At 38.3% G+C, this 21,672-nt stretch overlaps 1 protein-coding gene across 1 annotated transcript in view; it reads left to right on the top strand.

Annotated features, from left to right (window-relative positions):
* LOC126412202 (von Willebrand factor A domain-containing protein 8) overlaps nucleotides 1-21,672 on the top strand; it is a 251,832-nt gene that overhangs the window by 191,867 nt on the left and 38,293 nt on the right. The window contains exons 25-27 of the mRNA XM_050081684.1: nucleotides 703-836; nucleotides 13,699-13,883; nucleotides 16,650-16,849. Coding sequence (XP_049937641.1) covers nucleotides 703-836; nucleotides 13,699-13,883; nucleotides 16,650-16,849 — 519 coding nt within the window. The remainder of the gene's footprint in view (nucleotides 1-702; nucleotides 837-13,698; nucleotides 13,884-16,649; nucleotides 16,850-21,672) is intronic.

A 21,672-nucleotide genomic window follows, 5' to 3' on the forward strand; every position in this document is an offset into this window, starting at 1 on the left:
TCTGGATTGAACTGATAGACACAACTTGACTAAAGGTAGGGATAAGTTGATAGGGCACATCCTAATGGGGAGGGGGGGGGGGGGGGGGGGGAATAGTCATGTAGGTAATGTTGGGAAGTGGAAGTGGGTGGGGAGCAAGGCTTGATTGCAATAAGCAAGTTTAACTGTATGTAGATATGAAGAGATAGGCTAGATTAACATGGGGAGCTGCACCAAACCAGTCTCCTGACAGAGATAACAACAACAGCACCAGCAACAACACAACACATTCCTATGATAAAAAATATTGTAATGTGAAGCATGTACATTAAGAGTGTTTTCAATTAGGCCATGCACACATTGGGACTTAGCCAACTGAGGGAAGCCAGGGCAGGGCAGGACAGCAAAGGAAGTACTTTGCAACACATTGTGCACCCATATTGGGAGGCATTGTCTCACCCACCCCGTGAGAGCATGTGGTCTGTATGCCACCCGTCAGCTGTGTGGCCTTCGCACAGCAAGCTGTTCCAGACACTGTGCTGCCTTGCCCTGTTCTGCCCCATCCTCCGCCTGTTGCATTTACACCTGTGAGTCACAAAATCCTGCCCTGCCCTCTATTAGTCACCCGCATCCCAATATTTGCCTGGCAGTAACAGTAAAAACCCCATAGTGCTCCTAGCACTACTACTATTCTTTACATAATGTTCTTGCTTTTTTTTTCAGGTAATTAGGAACATTCCTGCATCACAAGCTCCAGAAGATCTGGCAGATCCTAAAAAATCTGTGCCTGGTGCAACGGGCTTTCTCGAGGTGACCGACATTGTGAGCAGAAAGCAGAGATACATTCCTATTCCACAGTGAGTGTTAGATTATATAAACCACACATTTTGGAAAAAAATGGTCACACATTATCAGAAATTCAGCTTATGGTACTTGAAGTTATTTCCAGCTCATTATTTCCCTATCTTTCTTATTCTTCGTCTTCTTAATATTATTGTTATTGTTGTTATTATTATTATTGCTGCCTGCCATATACACAATTCTTCATTATGCTATTATTCCATGATCACACCATAACACAGGGGTCTAATGGCATAAAAAAAGTTGGGATTAAAACTGGTGAAGTTGCAAACAAATATACATTAAACAAATTTATCTGTACTGTAAAGGCAAATAATTACTTCCTTGTCCAAGATACCAACATATTTGGTTGTGCATCCCATGTAACAACTACATGAAATTATTCTGTACAACAGGCTTATGAGGTAGTATTTCAATTCTGTTGTCCTGGTAATACTGTGTTTACGTAATGATGCAAATGAGGAATATTTGATTCGAAAGGGATGTCATTATAGAACAGGTCAAGGAAAACCATAATACAATTACAATTTTAGCTACATAGGATATTTTGACAGTCAGAGCTTCTTTTGTTACATTCTATTTAGCAACAATATTTACCAAAGTGCAAAGATTTATATTTTCAGCAAACTATGTGAAGGGGCAGTTGGGTCATAAATCAGTACTGGACTTGAAGAAACATTTAGCTCTGGCCAGGATGATGTAGAACTATAGCACAAGTTTAAAAGAAATTTGACCAGGTGCTGGATAGATATGTACTTAGTAAAACCATTTATGATTGAAGGGACAGTCCATGGTATACAGTAACTGTAAAGAAACTTCTAAAGATAATATTATGAAAAATATAGTTGCTCCTCACCCCCCACCCCGGCAGTGTAGTTGTTTATGAAGCTGATGGCCTCTTCTTTCAATGAAAATTTCTGTCCTCTGAGCTCAACTTTTAGCCGAGGGAACAAAACAAGCTTGCTTGTGGCTAGATCTGGTGAGTCAAGCAGCCCAAACAGTAAGTCATGGAGTTTCCCCAGGGCAACTGATGGGGTGTGAGATGGCACAAAGTGAGCAACTGTGGCACCCAGAGTGCAGTCAGTTTTCTCATCCCTAAATTTTCAGTCAGTATGTGACAAACATGTTCTTCAGATATGCCCATAGCTTCTCATATCTCTCACGGCATAATTGATGGTTGTCTAATGCGATTTGGTGAACTTGATCGATGTGATCATATAGAAATTGACAGGGAAAAATAAGAGTGGAAGAAGATAGAAGTATTAAGATTGAAAAGGGGATAAGGTAGGGAATCAGTTTTTCTCCTCTGCTGTTCAACCTGCATAGAAAAGAAGGAAATTCAAGAAAGGTCTAAAACTGGGATTAATGTGCAGAAGGCAAGGATATCAATGATATCATTCACTGATGACTGGTAGTGAAGGAGAACTGCAGGTGCTGTTGTATGGAATGGATGCACAGCTAGATCAGAATATGGGGTGAGAGTAAAGCAAAATAGTCGAAAGTGTTTCAGGGTGTATTCGACCCGGAACAACTGGGAGATCTGGAAAAAACCCAGGAATTTTTAATCGGGGAGAAAACTGGGGAAAACCTGGGAATTTTTTAGAATTCCAGGAATTTTTCATTGTTTTAGTTTTCAGTTAAATTTTTGTAATTTTGACTGGTAAGAACCAATACTTTAACAAAGTATATTACTGTATCCTGCTACTGCAGACTAATACTGCAGCATTAAAATATGAACAAGAGAAAAAAATGAAAATATAACTGAAATTGCAAAGGAAATGTGCCATGTAAAATAACACAGTGCTCGTACAAGTGTCTGCCAACAGCAAAGTGTGTCAAAGGCTTTTGGAAGACTATGCAATGCTTCATAACAACAAATTGCCTCCGGTGAACGTGATGTCACAACTTCTTCTTCTTGCGTTACGGCCTCTGTAGGACCACGGGTAGCCCCTTCGTGGACTGCATTTTCCTCTTCTTCTCCCAGAACCTCTTTATTCTTTCTCTTCTTCTCTCCTGCTCTTCCGTTTCTCCTGTCGGCTCCACTGGTGACACTCTAATCTTTTCCTGTATTCATCTCTGTCATTGATCTCCGGCATATTGGTCGGTGTATATTTGTTCCTCCAATTTTCCTTTCCTTCGACCTTGATTCCCAATTCCAACCAGTCCTTCTGAAGTTCAACAACCCACTTGGTTCCTGTCTTTCCCCTTGTCCTCCCTGTTGTTTCCCACTATCTCTTCGTCATTCTGTCCATACTCATCCTAACTACATGTCCAGCAAACCTTGCCCTTTTGAGTCTGATTTCCCCGGATATTGTTCTCATGTTCTGGTACAATTCTTCCCTAGGTCTTCGCATCTACCTCTCTCCACCTCTTTTGGGACCTAGTATTTTTCTCTCTTCTTTCTCCAGTTGTTCTGCTCCATTTCTTCCTAGCGTCATCGTCTCAGCAGCATATAATACTGCATTCCTCACCGTTGCCTTGTAGTGGCGTATCTTTGCCTCTGTGGATATATTCTTTTTATTGTACATGTCTCTCGTCATGCAGAAGGCTGACCTCATCTTCTTTATCCTCTCTGTTATTCCCTCCTTGCTCCTGTTCCTTCCTGTTATAAATTCTCCCAGATATTTAAATTTGTCCACCATTTGCACAGTGCCTCCCGGTGTTTCCCAGTCTGCAGTGGTATTTAACGTCTTTGTCTTGTTATAGGCGATCCTCAGTCCCACCTTTCTGGCTACCTTACTTTAGTTGTCGAGTTGTGTCTTTGCGTCTTCTTCCGTCTCACTTACTATTGCTATGTCGTCTGCAAAGGCTAGGCAGTCCACTTGAGCCCTGTTGTCCTTTTTGTCCCCCACATGGGTCTTTGGTATTCCTATTTCCTTGTTTATTGCTCTTCACTGCCTGATCACTTCATCCAGTGCTATGTTGAACAACAATGGTGAGAATCCATCTCCCTGTTTAACACCAGTCTTGATCTCAAATTCTTCTGACAGTGCTCCTCTGAATCTCACCCTTGCTTTTGTGTCTGTCAGAATTTCTTTTATGAGTTCTTGTGTAATGTTAACATTAGACTCATTTAATCAGTTATGAGTGGGCTCATGCACAAATGCGGTTGAGTCTTGTATGAGTAGTACCTTCTCCCACTTCTGGCTACAGAAATGTGACTGTTGGCTGTGTAAGCAGCAACCAGCCACATGGTACCTGGATGAATTTTACTGGCGCACCCAAGCTGTCAGAGTCACACTTGCGCAGCAGGCCTGGATCTAAAGGGGGGGGGGGGGGGGGGGAGGTCAAACCAGGCGGCAGTTTCGGGGGGGGGAGGGACAAATTCATATTCTTGAGGAAAAGAACCTTGTTTCACAAATCACCTAGAAATAAACTTTCCTGCAGATAAAATGGGATGGAGCTATACGAGCTGAGCGGAATAAAGCCGAACTGGTGAATGCCAACTGCTGCTTGTTTATGTGGTTGATTCAGTTTTCGAATGTTCACCGTTGTTATGATTACTAGCGAAATCCATAGATTCAGACTACTAGAGTGGAAATAAACAACTAACAGGAATAACAGGTCAGAAAGATTACGTATTATCTTCTCAGTGTATCCAAGAAAGTGAAATTGTGACAGAATATTTTTGGCCAGATCGCTACACTAGACAGGGCCAGTTGGCTAGCAGCCGCTTAAGTTCCATTCTGAGAGTAGCGCGGAAAACGCATTGTACGAACACATAATAACACCTAACCGGAGAACAATCACTGGATAACTAAACCGATGATTGTGGTAGGGTTAGTAAAGTTAACCGGAGAATGAGTTTTGACAGTGGTAGGAATAGTTACAGAATTAGTGATGACAAGACTGTTTGTTAGAATGTGAAAGGAGAAGAAACGGGGACATCACACAAATTATGGAAGAATATGACGATTCCAAATTTATACAAAAATTTCGTTCTGCTACTTTTCGGTCTCGTGCATGAGAAACTGGAGTGTATGAATGAAATGTGAAACTATTTACTAACTTAAAGCTTTTTGCTTGTAGTAGGCTAAATAGGTATTTCGTATTGGTATTTTGTGAATTTTATTCTGTCGTATTATAAAGATGATCATTATTGCCAAAACAGTCTCGCTTATTTGGTGTATGTTACAACTGCTGCAATATTAGAAAGGACTATTTTGTTTTATCCAGCACACAGTGACAAAATAGACGTAATCAGATCGAGAATCCACACCAGTCTTGGGTACTGTTTGTATTAACAGCTTTTTCAGTATTAAACAATGACATTTCTATTTTTCAGGTAGCAAAACATTTGACGAACTTTGATGAGGTAATAGTTCTTTCGCTGAAAGGAAAGCATGCCATGTAAAGCTGTAGCAGGATTAGAGAGGAAAATCGCTAGGACCTAAGGACTGAAGAAATGTGTACTGTCTTGCCTGTCTCTTGTCTTCACCGGTTTTAGGTATCCTGTATTTAATTTTAAGTCACACAGAAGAGCAAGTTATTAACTAATAAGCAATAAAGAGTCCAGATTTTCTGAAGAGTTCTTGTTCTCCTGGTTACAAATAATCCTATCCAATATTAATCGACTGGGAGCAGGAGAGGTACTACACGACATTTTAATTTCCACTGTCCTTAAATATTTTGATGGCATCCAGTACAAAATATACACGTTTGAGTTCCACAGAGCGAAATCCAGTAACGTGCAGTATAAGAATGTTGTTTCAAGAGGCGTGGCACTGCACTGTACACTTAAGACCAAATAACGTGTCTTACATTTACTCGAATATTACAAAATCAACTTATTCTTGAGAAGTCTTTTTTTTTTTTCAGATCTATCTGAGTTATAGTGGGGCAGGGGGGTAGTAGTGTCCACGTGGCCCGTGTTTACATTTAGTGATTTTTCTGTTTCCTCTTCGTTTACTGCGGTCACATCATATGAAAACAAGACGGATTTGTGTGTCCAGGAGCTATCAAGTGAATTATAATACATTCACATAATTACGGAAGGCTAAAATATGTTACTAGTTTCAGATTTTATTTTATTTTCACCTTTCTGACCATCAAGCATTAATCACCTTGCAGAACAATAAACCTATTTTTGTCGGTTTGCTAAAGAAATTTGGTTTTTATTAAGCTTTCCTGCTGAGGCAGTCAATTTATTTGAAGCAAAGTGTTTAATTCCACTCTGTTGGCTAGTTTCAACTGTTTGCTGCATTTCAGGTGCACATTTCCATCTTCTAGCACGTACGGCATTATGGCATAATAAAGAACCGAACATAAGATAATACAGTACTGCTACTCCAAGAAAATTTATGTCCCGAAAACCACACTGAAAAGCTTCACATCAGGTCGAGGCCTATGTCATTGGGAATCTGGACGTACGAATGTGCATTTTAAAGCAAACTGTGCATTTTAGTATGGTTCACGAAATTCCAACACTCTTGGAGTATCCCCTGATGTCTTGTTTCTTTTATTACATTATGTAAGCTCTTTTAATGTTTTACATATATGAACATATGCTCTTCCTACGTCACCGTAGCTGCGCAAGCGTGGTGATGCCTCTTATGTGACGCTCTCTAGCAACTGCTGAAATGAATCTATTTCTAACAGGTCCCAGGAAAATATTGCGAATTGTTGTTCAAAAAGCGTGATTTTCAAATTAAATTTCCTTTTACGCAAGATGAACTATTTTTAAGAATGTACAATGAATTTCTTAAATCACAGAGCGTTTGCTCTCTCTTAAAAATCAACTCTTTGATGACAAGTCATTTAGAAGAATTTCGAGCCCAGAAGATCAGAGATTTATGTCGGTATTAAAAATTTTACTGGCATATTTGTGTGATGTATCTTAATGTGTAACATGCGCTAAACAGATCAACATTATATGTGAAAGCTTAACTTCTCTTGTAGCTTATTAATCTTCAATACAAATATTATATGTGAAAGCTTTGATTTTCTTGTAGCAACACTATATATATTAATGTAAACCATTAACTTTTCCTGTTGGTGGAATCTGAATTTATACTTTCGTAATATGAAAATATGCAGCTTACCTGTTGCTGCACATCAAAGATCTTTCCAAAACGTGTTTCTTCCCCCTGAGTTTCGTTTTCTAAAGTGCCAGGAAATTCTACGCTGATGTATAAAACCATATCCATTCAAAGGATAAGTTTAACAGTTCCGAGGGAAAGTATAGTGTCACTTTTAGGACGGAAAAAGTGTATTTTCACCCTGGAGAAAACGTATTTTTAATCGGGAGATCCGGAAAAATACTGAGAATTTTTTTCCTTGTCATGTGTGTGAGACCTCACACCATTGGACAGTAGGCACCACCTCGTCGAGGGAAGGGTTTTCTAATTGGAAGGCCCATTGCCAGAATTCCTTATAGCATTGTGAACCATGTCATCTGCATTACATTCTTTTGATGTGGGTGTGACAAAATGGCACTTGAGACTAAGGCCATGGTGAATCACAGCCCAGACACAATAAGACTGATGGGGCTGTTTCTGGCATTGGTAGGCTTCAAACCTAGCGACCACAACATCTGTGCAGCAGCAACAGTAGGCAGACAACAGTGAGCATAAATTGTGAAAAGACAATGAAGAAGGTTCCTGTAATGGGGCCAACTGCCACAACATGTGGTAAAAGGCGGGAGAAATCCATAATAAAAACAGTGCACAACATACCCCCACATCCGTCACATATTCGTATACATCCGAATTTTCCACCACCTCAAACAGCAGGAATGTAGGAGAAAACACAGCTGGAGGAAAAGGTAGAGAGAGCAATGCTGGCACAGCTTGTCACATGACCGTAAGAAGTTCAGTCTGCTGTTGCATCAAAGTTTGAAGCAGAGCTTTCACATCATAATAAGAAAAACCCAATGTGAAAAGCCATTGCCCAATGAAACACATGAAAACCCAATTGTATCCTTGTTGCCAGTGTGTTCTGTCTACGAGACACACAGATAATAATGATCACAACACTTTATTACTTCAAGAATATAGGTACAGCAAAACACTTGCCACAGAGTGGCTGGCATACTACTTCAAGGCACATCGGCTAAGAGTAAACATAGGACTGCCAGGCCCAACTCTATAAGCCCTCAGCTGGCTGGTATACTGTCACCACAGAGAGGCTGTGCGTGCGACTGAAAGTGGGGGCCTCTGCCAGTGCTTGTGTCTTACGATTTCTGTGGTGCGCTGTACAGCTGCTTGCCCAGATCGTGGGATGGAATCTTACGTGGGTCACTACTGGTTTATTTGTTTATTTTCTTTCTGCAAAATTGTTATGCGTCAACCTCTTGTGTAAGTTATATGAACTTTGGGCACAAAATATTTTTTCTCTCTTTCTTTATTGTTCATTTCCAACTGAGAATTGCCACAAATCGGTTTTCCTAGTGTGTTACTTACAGTTTTGCTGTTTTTGTGGGTGTTTTTCCCCCTTGTTTGTATTGAGGTGTCGCACTTATTACTTTCGTCATTTTCATTGCATGTGCATTTTATAAGATTTGTTCACCAAGCACAGAGTTTCTGCCACCATTACCTGTTGTTATAGTTTTGCGGTGTTCATTTGTTTTGTGGTGTGTTTGTTTTAGATGTGACATGCATATTTGAAGTGCAACATTCACAAGATGCTTATTTGTACACCAAGTCATGTATTTTTCTTGTGCCAACCTTAAACTTCAAAAAATAATACTTAATGTAAAATTCAACAAAGTTTGTTTGGCGTATAAAATAATACCCAGCTGTGCAATCATAACTGTAAACAACATGACATGTGCAGCACAGTGAACAAAACATAAAGCCAAAATCATGTGGGTGAAGCAAGAAATCTGGTATCTTTATTTCAAAAAACAAGCCTTGAATGTTGTACTATACAGATTGCATGTAGAACTAGCATATGATATAAAGTATAGATGATTCTTTGATAAGTTAATGCACAGGGTTAAAACATATGCAGAACCATAATGGAAAGAAAACCGATAATCCAACAAAATAAATGCACAAAAATGGTAAGTCACACAAATGCCCATCGTCACAACATCAATATAACAAACAAACCTTTCACAAAAGGGTGATTAATCTAACAGACATAAATTTATCTCAACAGGAATGCACCCTGCTTGGAAAGGGTCCCAAACATAACATAAACAGTGGTGTCCCACAGAACAATAGAGAGTATCGTGGCAGAAACTGAATACATCAAAAAGAAACAAGAGAGACTGAACACATCTGAATTCAATGCAACTTAACAAGAGAACTAATCACCACAGAAATAAAACACATAATCCAAGAGAACAAAACTACCTTAAAAGAAAAGATAACAACAACTGAAGATAAAATCTGCAGAAAGGTACACAAAAAATTAATGTAGGAGAATGCCATTATCACAAAATCTGATAAGAGCAGTTCAACTGTACTCATAAAAGAAAAGGAATACGTTGACAAAACATTAAAATTCATCCAAAGCAACATCACATGATTCAACAAACCGATACTAAAGAAACATGCATGTTTCTCCTACAACTTCAGAAAGCAATTCCAATTCAAAAGCTAGCAAAGTAAAGCTCTGTACCTTTTGTGTATGTATCTGTCGATGACGCAGCACTTCTGCCTTTTGGTGAGTTGTCTCCTTTAGTCCTAAATAATTTGTTATACAGAAAATTCTGAAAAACTTAGAAACAAGTTTCATAGACATGCATGTTAAAAAAATGATACAGAAGGACTCTGAGGTCCATCCCTCTAAAATCATTGCCTAAAATTCACAAATCAAATATCCAGTATGTCCACTGATAAGCTTTACCAATGCACCGACAGACTACTTAGCCAAGCAGACACACACAATGCTACAAACAATATACAAAAAGATTAAAAACAGAAACATAAAGAAGCCGAGTGACTTAATAGAAAAAATAAGAAACGAAAACGTACCAAACACAGAAATATTAATTTCATTTTACGTGTACACACACATTTCAACAGAAAAAAACCACCAACTTCATGGAAAGAAAGTTAAGAGTACAAGGAAACATCCCTGCAAAAAACATACAAGAAATATCAGCCATAACCAAATTCATCACAGGATAAAACTACTTCATATTCAATAACAAGTTTTACTCTCAACTAGACAGACTATGTATTGGATCCCCAGGCTGTGCCTTCTAGCTGACATTTTCATCAATCCCACAGAAAATGAAATCTTCAACAAAACAAATAAACCAAAGCAGTACAAGATAAAATATTGGTATAGATATTTAGACAATATAATTTGTGTAATAGACGAATCACAGTCTTATATAAAAGAATTTCACAAGGACATAAACACTACTCACCCACAAATACAGTTCACCATTGAAACATAAACAGTTGAAAAACTCAAATTCTTAGACCTCTCCATACACAGAGAAACAGCAAACATGAGTTCACAATTTAAAGGAAACCAACAATCGTGAGCACGGTCATTCATAAACAGCCTAATCACCCCATATCAGTTTCATATGCTTACTACACAGACTGAACAAAACATGTATAAGTAAACATGACTACACAGAAGAACTGAGCAAAACAAAACAAGTTGCATAAGGGAATGGGTATGATGCAATGACAGTACATAAAAAAACAATTAAATACAAAAACAGGCAACACATAATCTGGTAAAACAAACACACACACACACACACACACACACACACACACACACACACACACACCAACACAAAGCTAAACATCACAAACATCAACAACACTTCAAATCCTAAAAAACATGTAACAAAACAAATGAACACGGCGCAGCCACAGTGCTTGGTGAACAGATCTTACAAAATGCACGTGTAACAATAACAGCAAAAGAAATAAGTGTTACCTCAACACAGACAAGGGAGAAAAATACCCCAACATCATTAGCTGTAAATAACATGCTAAATAACCTGATTTATAGCAGTTTTCAGTCAGAAATGAACAATAAGCAGAAAAATAAAATAAAAATAGTTATTTACAGATGACAAGCTGTAGATTGTTTATTAGATTTAAAGCTACCAGCATAAACAATGAGTAGCTCATGCAAGGTACTTAAACACGTGTATACATTCACTTTATTTCCAAACTTACTATAAAACTAAAACCTTTAGACATATTATAAAAGAATGACATAGAATGCCTCAACTCATTCAATTCATATGTGCCTCAAGTCTGTACTGTATGCCGACTAATGTAAAATGCTCGATAATAATTACTCATTTTACAACTGCAAATATTTTGTGCCAAACATTCATATAACCACACAAGGAGTTAACATGTAACAACAATTTTCAGAGGAGCAGGGAAATTAGAACTGTAACATTTATGAGATGATTTAGTCATTCAACTCAATAATAGGGGATGTGAACATGTAACAATGAGCTCTAAAACGTATGAGATTAACTAGTGAGTAAAGACACCCCTTTGCAGAAGATGATTATAAATTCTGTATTCTTATCAATGCACAATATTTCATTAAACATTGAAAAATACAGTATGGAATGCAACAGTATTATGAAATGTATTTTTGACAAAGTCCATGTTGATCGAAAGGTTATTTTGTGTTAGTCTTTTTGTTGTGCCTAACTGCGATTCAGCATCTTTGCTATATGGACAGTTGCAACTATCCTTTTCAAATATTGTTACATAATGTTTTGTTTTGAGAGTCATTGACATACAGGCATCAGAAACATGTTTGGTGTACCAAAAACGGTGCCCAAGACACTGGACTAGCATTCAGGAGGATGAGGGTTCAGAGTGTTCTTTGGCCGTCCAGATTTAGGTTTCCCAGGGTTTTCTATACAAGTTAGGCCATTTCCGATGATGAGTCTTATGAAAATTCCAGGGCCAATTTCCATTCTCATCATGTTCCCATCAGAGTTCATGCTCTTTCTCTAATGATCTTCCTTTCCTTCCCTTTGGTATATTTGAAGATGGCCGCAAACTGACCTGAAGTAGTACACCCTAATATTTATTGTACGAAGATTAGGCACCTTCGATTGTGCAAAAATGACCCAGATGATGCAGAGAGAGAGATAGAGAGAGAGAGAGAGAGAGAGAGAGAGAGATATTGAAACCTAAAATGTGACACAGTTTCTTGTGTACTTAGCTTGAAATCCTCAATATTGCTGGCAATTGTTGATGGTGATAATTCTTCATTCCCTTTTGCAGAAATAGTCCAGGATTATTCTTCTCTCATTTTTGTACATACTTTTGAAATAAATGTTCACATTCAGGTCACATATTTATCTCTTTTATTAACAATTTTGACTTCCAGCAACTCGTATGCTTATCACAATTGCTGCACTTGACTACTCCCCACATTGGCCTAACACTGGCTCTTATACAGATTTGTGACACGTAACACTGCCTAATTATTTTAATCTTGTTACAATTCCAATTTTTCATAATTTATTATGTAAGAATTTTGTTAAAATTAATTTAAAATGTGACAACATATTCAGCAGGATGAGCAAAAGATTTTAAATAAATTGTTTTTCAAAGCTAAAAGTTTTTCTATCATAAATTTCATTAAATAAATCATTCAAAAATTAATGTAAAAATATGTAAGTTTTGATTTAAAACAAATTGGCATTCCAGTTACCTACTGTAATGTTGACTACATTCTCAAATCTTTATCACATTATACAAGTAATGATGCTCCAGTGTTAATGATTTTGGTGAAGATACACAATCTTCGTAAATTATGAGTAAGTTCTTCTAAAATAATCAATTATTGATAATAATAATTAAATGGATAGATAAAAAGTCTACTCACCAAGCGGTGGTGGGGGAACACACACACAAAAGGATTTCACTATTACAAGCTTTCAGAGACAGTAGCTCCTTCTTCTGGCAGAAGAGTTGAATGGGAAGGAAGAGGGGTGAAGGAAAAGGGCTGGAGAGGTTTAGGGAAAGGGGTACAGTACAGAAAAGCCACCCAGAATCCTGGGTTGGGGGAGACTTACTGGACGGGATGAGAAGTAAAGACTGATTGCTCTCCCCCGACCCAGGGTTCTGGGTGACTTTTCTTAACTGTACCCCTTTCCCTAAACCTCTGCACACCTTTTCCTTCACCTCTCTTCCTTCCCCTTCAAATCTTCTCTCTGAAGAAGGAGCCACTGTCCTTCTGTATCATCCGTTTGTGAATATGACAAGTAGAAAATGTATTCTGGAGTACGGTCACATTTTTGGAAAAAAAAAAAAAAAAAAAAAAAAAAATGCTCTGATCCACTCAACAGTTCATAAAAAGCCAGTTTTTAAAGGCTTGAGGGGAACAAAACTTCAACATTCATCCTTGTTAAGTGCGAGCAAAACAGCTTCCTGAGTGAAACTTAATGTGATTCCTGGAAATTCCCTGTGCCCAAATTGTTACTCAAAAATATTTATTGCGAATCCAGAACAGAATCATGTAACCTTGTTAATGACATTTATATTCCCGTTGAGGAAGCTATTAGCAATTTTGACTTTGCATGTTGAAATTTAGAGGTACCTCCTGCTTCGAAAATAAGAAAATTGAGTAGCAGAAACAGAAAAGCAGCTATATAAAGCAAGGTGCAATGAATTTCAGACTAAATAAGAAAGGACTTAGAATCACACTCTAATCATTTAATTAATAATTCTGTTGACATATTTCTTCTGTAGGTCAGTTATCTTCCATTATAAAGTGATCAGTTTAAGCCGAAAATTAAGCCATAGTCACGAATATATGTTCACCCAAGAAAGTTACAGTGTATTGCAGTGTTTATTAAAGAGACATATTATGCCCTTCACTTGGTGAATCTCGGTCTGTTACATAACAAAAGACACGAAGATGAAGTAACTTTCCCTGGCTCCTGCATTTTTTTTATAGGGCAGTAACAGTCTCTCCTTTGATGGCATGGCTGTATGCATCCAATGAATTGCCAGTATATATTGCTGCAACCAGTGAAAGTGGAGTTGCTACACTTGATGCAGGAGGCTGTATTCGTCTTTGGGAAACATCACTAGTTAGCCTGGCAAAATCTTCAGCAGCATGGAAAGAGATGATAGGACCAGGTAAGTGGATAACCTTCAGTTTGGTTGAACACTGTTAAAAATTTTTATTGTATGTTTTTCTCTAAAGTATTTTATATGTACAGTAGTACTATGAAAACGTTGACAAAAGTTTGCTCTAATTTTTAACAATCATGCAGATTGAGGTCTTAAAAATAAACTTACTTATCGCGAATGGACCCAGAAGGATCACGCAAAGCTTTCTGACGTCGTTTCTTCCATACTTCTTTCATTCGTTCTCCATGTTTTCTTTTTCTTTCTTCTGTCCATTTTGTTCCTGGTCTCTTTAGTGCTTCCTTCTCCGACAATACAATCCACTTTTCCACCTTATTTCTAAAAGTTTTTCTATCTTTGACATCTTTAAGTTCAATATTTGGTTTTTGTAAATCTAATTTTACTTGGCTAATCCATGGTGTTGTTGATTTGACTTTTTCTATGTAAGTGAGAACTCTGTTGGTGAGTCGTGTGGGGGGAAGTCTAGTGACATGTCCATAAAATTTTAATCTTCGCCTTCTTATGTCTGCTGCCAGGTTTGATATAGTTTCTGTGGTTCTTCTTGATTGTATCCGGTATCCTTCTTCTGTTAATTTTGGACCTAAAATCTTTCTCATAATTTTGCGTTCTTCTTTTAGTATTTTTTCTAAATCACATTTTGTGTGGAGTGTGAGCGTTTCACTAGCATATAGTGCTGCTGGCTTAATTACTGTGCAGTAGTGTCTGATTTTTGTGTTCGAGGAGATGCATTTTTTATTGTATATTTCATGTGTCATACCATATGCTCTCTTCATTTTCTGTTGTCTGATCTTCTGTGCAACTTTCTCTCCTCCGGTTGGCTCCAAAATTTCACCTAGGTATTCTTAAAAAAAAATATATATATATATATATATATATATATATATATATATATATATATATATATATATATATATATATATATATATATATATATATATAATAGAGGGAAACATTCCACGTGGGAAAAATATATCTAAAAAGAAAGATGATGAAACTTACCAAACAAAAGCGCTGGCAGGTCGATAGACACACAAACAAACACAAACATACACACAAAATTCTAGCTTTCGCAACCAATGGTTGCCTCGTCAGGAAAGAGGGACGGAGAAGGAAAGACAAAAGGATATGGGTTTTAAGGGAGAGGGTAAGGAGTCATTCCAATCCCGGGAGCGGAAAGACTTACCTTAGGGGGAAAAAGGGAAAAAAGGACAGGTATACACTCGCACACACACACATATCCATCCACACATACACAGACACAAGCAGACATTTTCATTTTCAAATGTCAAATGTCTGCTTGTGTCTGTGTATGTGTGGATGGATATGTGTGTGTGTGCGAGTGTATACCTGTCCTTTTTTCCCTTTTTCCCCCTAAGGTAAGTCTTTCCGCTCCCGGGATTGGAATGACTCCTTACCCTCTCCCTTAAAACCCATATCCTTTTGTCTTTCCTTCTCCGTCCCTCTTTCCTGACGAGGCAACCATTGGTTGCGAAAGCTAGAATTTTGTGTGTATGTTTGTGTTTGTTTGTGTGTCTATCGACCTGCCAGCACTTTTGTTTGGTAAGTTTCATCATCTTTCTTTTTAGATATATATATATATATATATATATATATATAAATCCAAAATAGAAACATTCAACTCAATAAAATCTCTCTTATGTTTTTGCTTAGTACAATTTTAGGTGGTTGATTTATCATCTTAATCCCAAAGCAGAGAACTTGGCCCAACTCTTTTATATAATTGTTTTGAGAAAAAGGAAAAAGAAGAAAAGATGGAAGACCACATGTATTTAAACTTTATAGAGTATAAGTTCCTGTGCTTGCATCCTTTTACATGCAAAAAATTGCTTTTCTCATTCAGCTTTAGCAATACAGTGAACTTAACTCAAGATCCTCTTCCTCTATTAACAGTGTATTTGTAGTGGTTTGCTGCAGATTGAAAAACTGTGGTGACTAGCTCCATGGAGCTGCACAGATATTATGGTAGTGCGTACATGACATGGAGTCTTGTTTTCATTGACTGTGCTTGATGTGTCCATACTGAGTGATGTGGCACAGGGGCTACACACTGGACTCACATTTGGGAGGATGACAGTTCAAACCTGCATCCAGCCATCCTGACTTAAGTTTTCCTTGATTCCCCTTAACAGCTGCAGGCAAATTCTGGGATGACAAAGGGCATGGCTGATTTATTTCCCCATCCTTCTGAGCGTGTGCTCCCATCTCTAATGACGTCTTTGTCGACAGGCTGTTAGACACTAACCACCTCCTCCTCCTCCTCCTCCTCCTCCTCTCCTCCCCCCCTCCTTCTCCTCCTCCTCCTAGTCTGTCCATTGTCTCTATTTCTTAGACAGGAAGCTAGGACATTAATTAAAGGTAATGAAACATCTTACATAGAATAGAATAGAAGTTACTTGTCTCGTAACATACAATTTCAAGCCATTGACTTAATGTACAGGAGACTCGCCAAAACACTTCAAACATTAAAGAGTGTAACCCACATCATCATTCCTAATGCTTTAATACATGAGAGTTTTCCAGCATCACGATTATGATTGTTGGAGTGTCAAGTCAGCTTAAATCTGTTAGCCAAGAACATTGCCTAAGAACATGCATAACTTAACTGATAAAAAGAGTTCGTTACAATACACAACTCACCTCATGTTATTGTAAGCCTTACATCATTCTAAATACAATGTTGTGTAATTTGTTTTTGTGAGTTGGCTTAAAACATTATAAAGCCTTTTTCAACAGGTAGGGAACACCTACAGATGACACTAGACCGACCTAGTAATAAGGATGTCACTGCACCAAAGCATGGCAAAGTTGATGAAACTGGGGCTCCTCATGTGGGTGGTAACACTTGGGCTGGAGGCACTGGTGGGCGTGATACAGCTGGCCTGGGTGGTAAAGGAGGACCCTATCGGCTAGATGCTGGCCATAATGTGCATCAGGTAAGTCAGTAGCGGAACTCTCTGTGTAAGACTGGATCTATAAGAGAGCACAATGAACTCTACCTGACAAAAGAAGTGAAGCACACATAAGGGGAGGAGAAAATCTAATGAACTTCACAGTTTGAGAGGGTACATTACACTATTGCAGTGATTCCAAAATGGAGACAAATTGACAGAGAATGTGGCAGTATGGGCCCACTTATCAGTATGACATTACACCCCCTCTGGCCGGGATATGTGCATTGCTTCAGTTGGGAAGTGTGTTAGAAACCCATTGTCTCTTGTCCTGAGGGAAGCTGGCCCACAGCTGTTGTAATTGTCATCAGTATCATGGATACTTGTGCTGGGACACAGTTTGAATCTGAGCTGACCCCACACATATTCTATTCATTACAGATTTGAAGATCTTGCTAGCCATGGGAGTACCTTAACAACTGTTTCAGCATCATGATCAGCCTCATCTTAATGCTGCTGTTAGTCTTGTTAACATGGGACTGGAGAAGGTGCTGATGACAGAGGGCATGGCTCACGTTGCAGTGATGCCAGTAGGGTCTATCAGTAGATCGGCTGTCATTAGACATGGCCTGCACCTCATTAGGTATGGGAAGGGGAGGCTGGCAAAGCTTACAGGTGACAGTGTAGTGCATCGTGGGAACACTCATGGGAAAATTCCTGTAGTAGTTGGTGTTACAGCTGCATCTTTTTTTAGATTGAAGTCAGCTGATAGGTATCCCTGCTTAAATGAAGTCCCTCTAACAAAGGAAACAAAGAAATTACCTTCAAAGGAGGTCAGGTATCCAAGCAGTGGAGGAATTAGCATATTCATCAAAATAAAAGAAATATTAGAGATAAAGTTAGTGAACTGCCTATAGATGTTGACTTTGACATTGTTGGCATATCGGAGCATCAGTTAAATAATTTGACAATTCGGAGGCTTCCTTTACTGGGATACAGATTAAGTGGCTGTTTTTCAAGGAGTTCTTTGCAGAGTGGTGGAGTGGCCATGTATGGGGGCGGGGGGGGGGGGGGGGGTAAGACATATTCCATTTGACTCCATAGGCATATCACAGCACAATACTGAATAGGTATTTGAATGCTGTGCAGGGGGAGTTGAATTTAGTGGTACTAAACTTCTAATTGTTGTTGTTTATAGGTCCCCTAACTTTGACTTCAGAGCATTTCTGCCCAAGCTACAGCTAGAGAGGGTTCTTTGTTCGCTTTAAAGGAAGTACCAAAAATTATTTATATGAGGTGACTTCAGTATTAATTTTGTATGTGACTGTGCAAGAAAAAGGATGTTGGAAGATCTCCTAAATTCATATGATCTGATTCAGATCGTGTTTCTTCCAACCAGGGTGCAGGGGAACAGTGGCACTGCCATAGACAATATTGTTATTCATTCTTCATTACTAGATGGCCTTTCTGTTAGTAAAACAGTGAATGGCTTTTCAGACCATGAAGCACAAATTTCAATGCTAAAAGCCTTTTGTAAGGCTTTTGTAAATATAATTACAAACTATGTAGGAAAGCTAATCCAAAAGGCAATAGAGAGCATTTTAAATCTCGTTAAGGAACAAGGTGGTGGAATGTTTGTAGTGCCGATAACATAGGTGACAAATATAATGCTTTCCTTAATGCATTTCTCATGGTCTTTGAAAGTTACTTTCCATTAGAGCATTCTAGGGTACTAGCAGTAAAAGACAGCCTGGGTGGTTGTCTAATGGGATAAGGATATCGTATAGAACAAAGTGGGAATTACATCAAAATGTTAAAAGTAGTCACAATCGAGCTACAGTAGCCCATTACAAACAGTATTGTTATGTGGTACACAAATAGAATAGCTAATTCACAGGATAAAATTAAAACTATATAGTCAGTCATAAAGGACCTGTCTGGTCAGCAGCACAGAGTCAATGATACAAAGTCAGTTCATAATAAAAATATTTCTGTTACTGATCAAGTCAGATATATGTACAGTATTTAACATTCACTTTCTGAGCATTGTTGGTGAATTAAATAAAAACTTAGTTTTTACAGAGAATCATAACTCTCTGTAAAGTGCCCTTCTGAGACTGATGTCTGCAATACTCCTCTGTGATACTGAGAAGAGGGAGATTGAATCAATAATGAAATCTCATGGATATGATGGAGTACCTAGCAAAATATTGAAGTACTGTGTTGCACATGTTAGCCCTGTTTTTAGCCATATTTGTAATTTTTCCTTTAAGAATGGTCAGTTTCCTGAACGATTAAAGTACTTGGTAGTAAAGCTGCTTTATAAAAGGGGAGAAGGAGATAATTTAGACAGCTTTAGACCTCTTTCTATGCCATCAGTGTTTGCTAAAGTAATTGAAAAGGCTGTGTATGTAAGGATAATTGATCATTTTATTTCACATAATTTGCTGTCAAATGTATAGTTTGGTTTTAGAAGTTGTTTAAAAACCAAAAATGCTATTTTTTTCTGTGAGTTACTGGATGGGTTAAACTAAAGGTTTTGAATATGAGGCATCTGTTTTTATTTAACTAAGGCATTTTATTGTGTTTATCACAAAATATTGCACCAGAAGTTGGACCATTATGGAATACAGGGAGTAGCTCACAATTGATTCACTTCTTACTTAAACAACAGACAGCAAAAGGTCATTATCCACATTGTTGAGAATGGCTGCAATGTGGGGTTCTGAGTGGGGCATGGTCAAATAGGGGATGCCTTAGTGATCAGTGCTGAGGCCACTCCTTTTCCTTATTTGTGCCGAAACAAAGAAAGTGGTATAAGCATGCATATTAAAATACAGAGATATGTAAACAGGCAGAATACAGTGCTGCGGTCAGCAACACCTGTATAAGGCGACAAGTGTCTGCGGCAGTTTCTTAGACCAGTTACTGCTGCTACAGTGGCAGGTTATCAAGGTTTAAGTGGTGTTATAGTCTGTGCATGAGCGATGGGACAGAGCATCTCCGAGGTAGGAATGAAGTGGAGATTTTCCCTTACAACCATTTCATGAGTGTACCATGAATATCAGGAATCCGGTAAAAACTCAAATCTCTGACATTGCCACGGTCAGAAAAAGATCCTACAAGAACAGGACCAACGACGACTGAAAAGAATCATTTGTTACGACAGAAGTGCAACCTTTCCACAAATTGCTGCAGATTTCAATGCTGAGCAATCAACAGGTGTCAGCGTATGGACCATTCAGTGAAACATAATTGATATGGGCTTTCAGAGCTGAAGGCTCACTTTTGTACCCTTAATGACTGCACAACACAAAGCTTTACGTCTTGCCTGGGCCTGTCAACACCGACATTGGACTGTTGATGACTGGGGACATGTTATCCAATCAGATGAGTCTAGTTTCAAATTGTATCAAGCAGACAGACGTGTACGAGTATGGTGACAACCTCATGAATCCGTGAACCGTGCGTGTCAGCAAGGGACTGTTGAAACTGATGGAGGCTCTGTAATGGTGTGAGGCATGTGTAGTTGGAGTGATATGGGACCTCTGATACATCTGGATATGACTGACATGTAATACGTACGTGCCTCATCCGAGTATGCATCATCTCCGTATCCTTTACACTCAACGTCTGATGCTGTTTGTGTTCCTCTACCAGAAGTTGGAACAACATTAAACATGAACAGCACTAATGCACTCTTGTGAGTGTTCTACCTGTCATAGAGAATTGCAACTGTAAATCATTTACACGTCTACCAGTAGTGATATGTGTACAAAGTGACAGACATCCTTGAGTTCTGGGCGCTTCACTTTTTTTGTCAGGCAGTGTATATGATTCCTATAACTAAATAAAAAATAGGGATGATTAGGGATTAATAATGTTTTTAAATAAAATCAGCAGAATGAATAGAGATAAATGTCCATCATATAATGGAGACATTGCGCAGTGGATAGGCTCACACACTAGAACTGGAACCTAATATCAGAGCTAATAAGCTTCTGTTCTCATTCTTCCGCGTGAATATACACTCAAACCTACATTGCTGTGGCCCTGTAACTTGAGTGGTATGAGATGAGGAAAAGAGGGGAAAGGAGAAGAAGATAGGAATATACCACCAGAGAAAGCTCGCCCTACTGCAGTCTGGAATGCTTGGCCCCTTAGCTTAACTCTCATTGTGTTGCCCTAAAGACAAGTGTGTTCTGTTATTTAATATATTCTAACTCCCTGCTGTTGTGGGATTATCTTCTCAGGTAGTACACCTATAGTGTAAATAAAGTATTAATTCATTGGAAGCAAGCAATAAGAATATTGAGTGAATTAGGTAAGTACACACCTTGCAGAGACATTTTCGAGGATCCTGAAACACTTGATTTAAGTTCCCATTACATTTACTCCTTAGTGTTTTTTCAATGAAATTCAGTTTCGGCAGGACTGGATGTTACCTCCTTATTGAGAGTGCAGTTACGTGCTCTGCAAAACTGTTCAACAGATTCCCACCTAATGTAAAGCAAGAAACTTGGAATCCAACTGGTTCAGAAGCAAATTAAATGCACACCTAATTAACCATTATTTGAGCATATTGTCATATTGTCATAATCTCTATATTCAAGTAGCAGTATTGATTGTAAAGCTGCATGATAAGTAGTGATGTGTTGCAAATCGAACTCTTATTTACAAATGTAGGTAACTATATTCTTTGAAAATACCAGTGTAATCAAGGAAATACTAAGTTACCAATAGGAGATGAACAGCAACTATGTAACATAACTGAGGAAGTGGCAGCGTTTCTCAGTGTAGCAACTTTCTCTCTGATTTATTCGATTTAATTCAGGTAGCATAAACATGAAAAACATTAAGCAAACTAT

Source organism: Schistocerca serialis, chromosome 7 (assembly GCF_023864345.2).
Source record: "Schistocerca serialis cubense isolate TAMUIC-IGC-003099 chromosome 7, iqSchSeri2.2, whole genome shotgun sequence".
NCBI classification, from domain to species: domain Eukaryota; kingdom Metazoa; phylum Arthropoda; class Insecta; order Orthoptera; family Acrididae; genus Schistocerca; species Schistocerca serialis.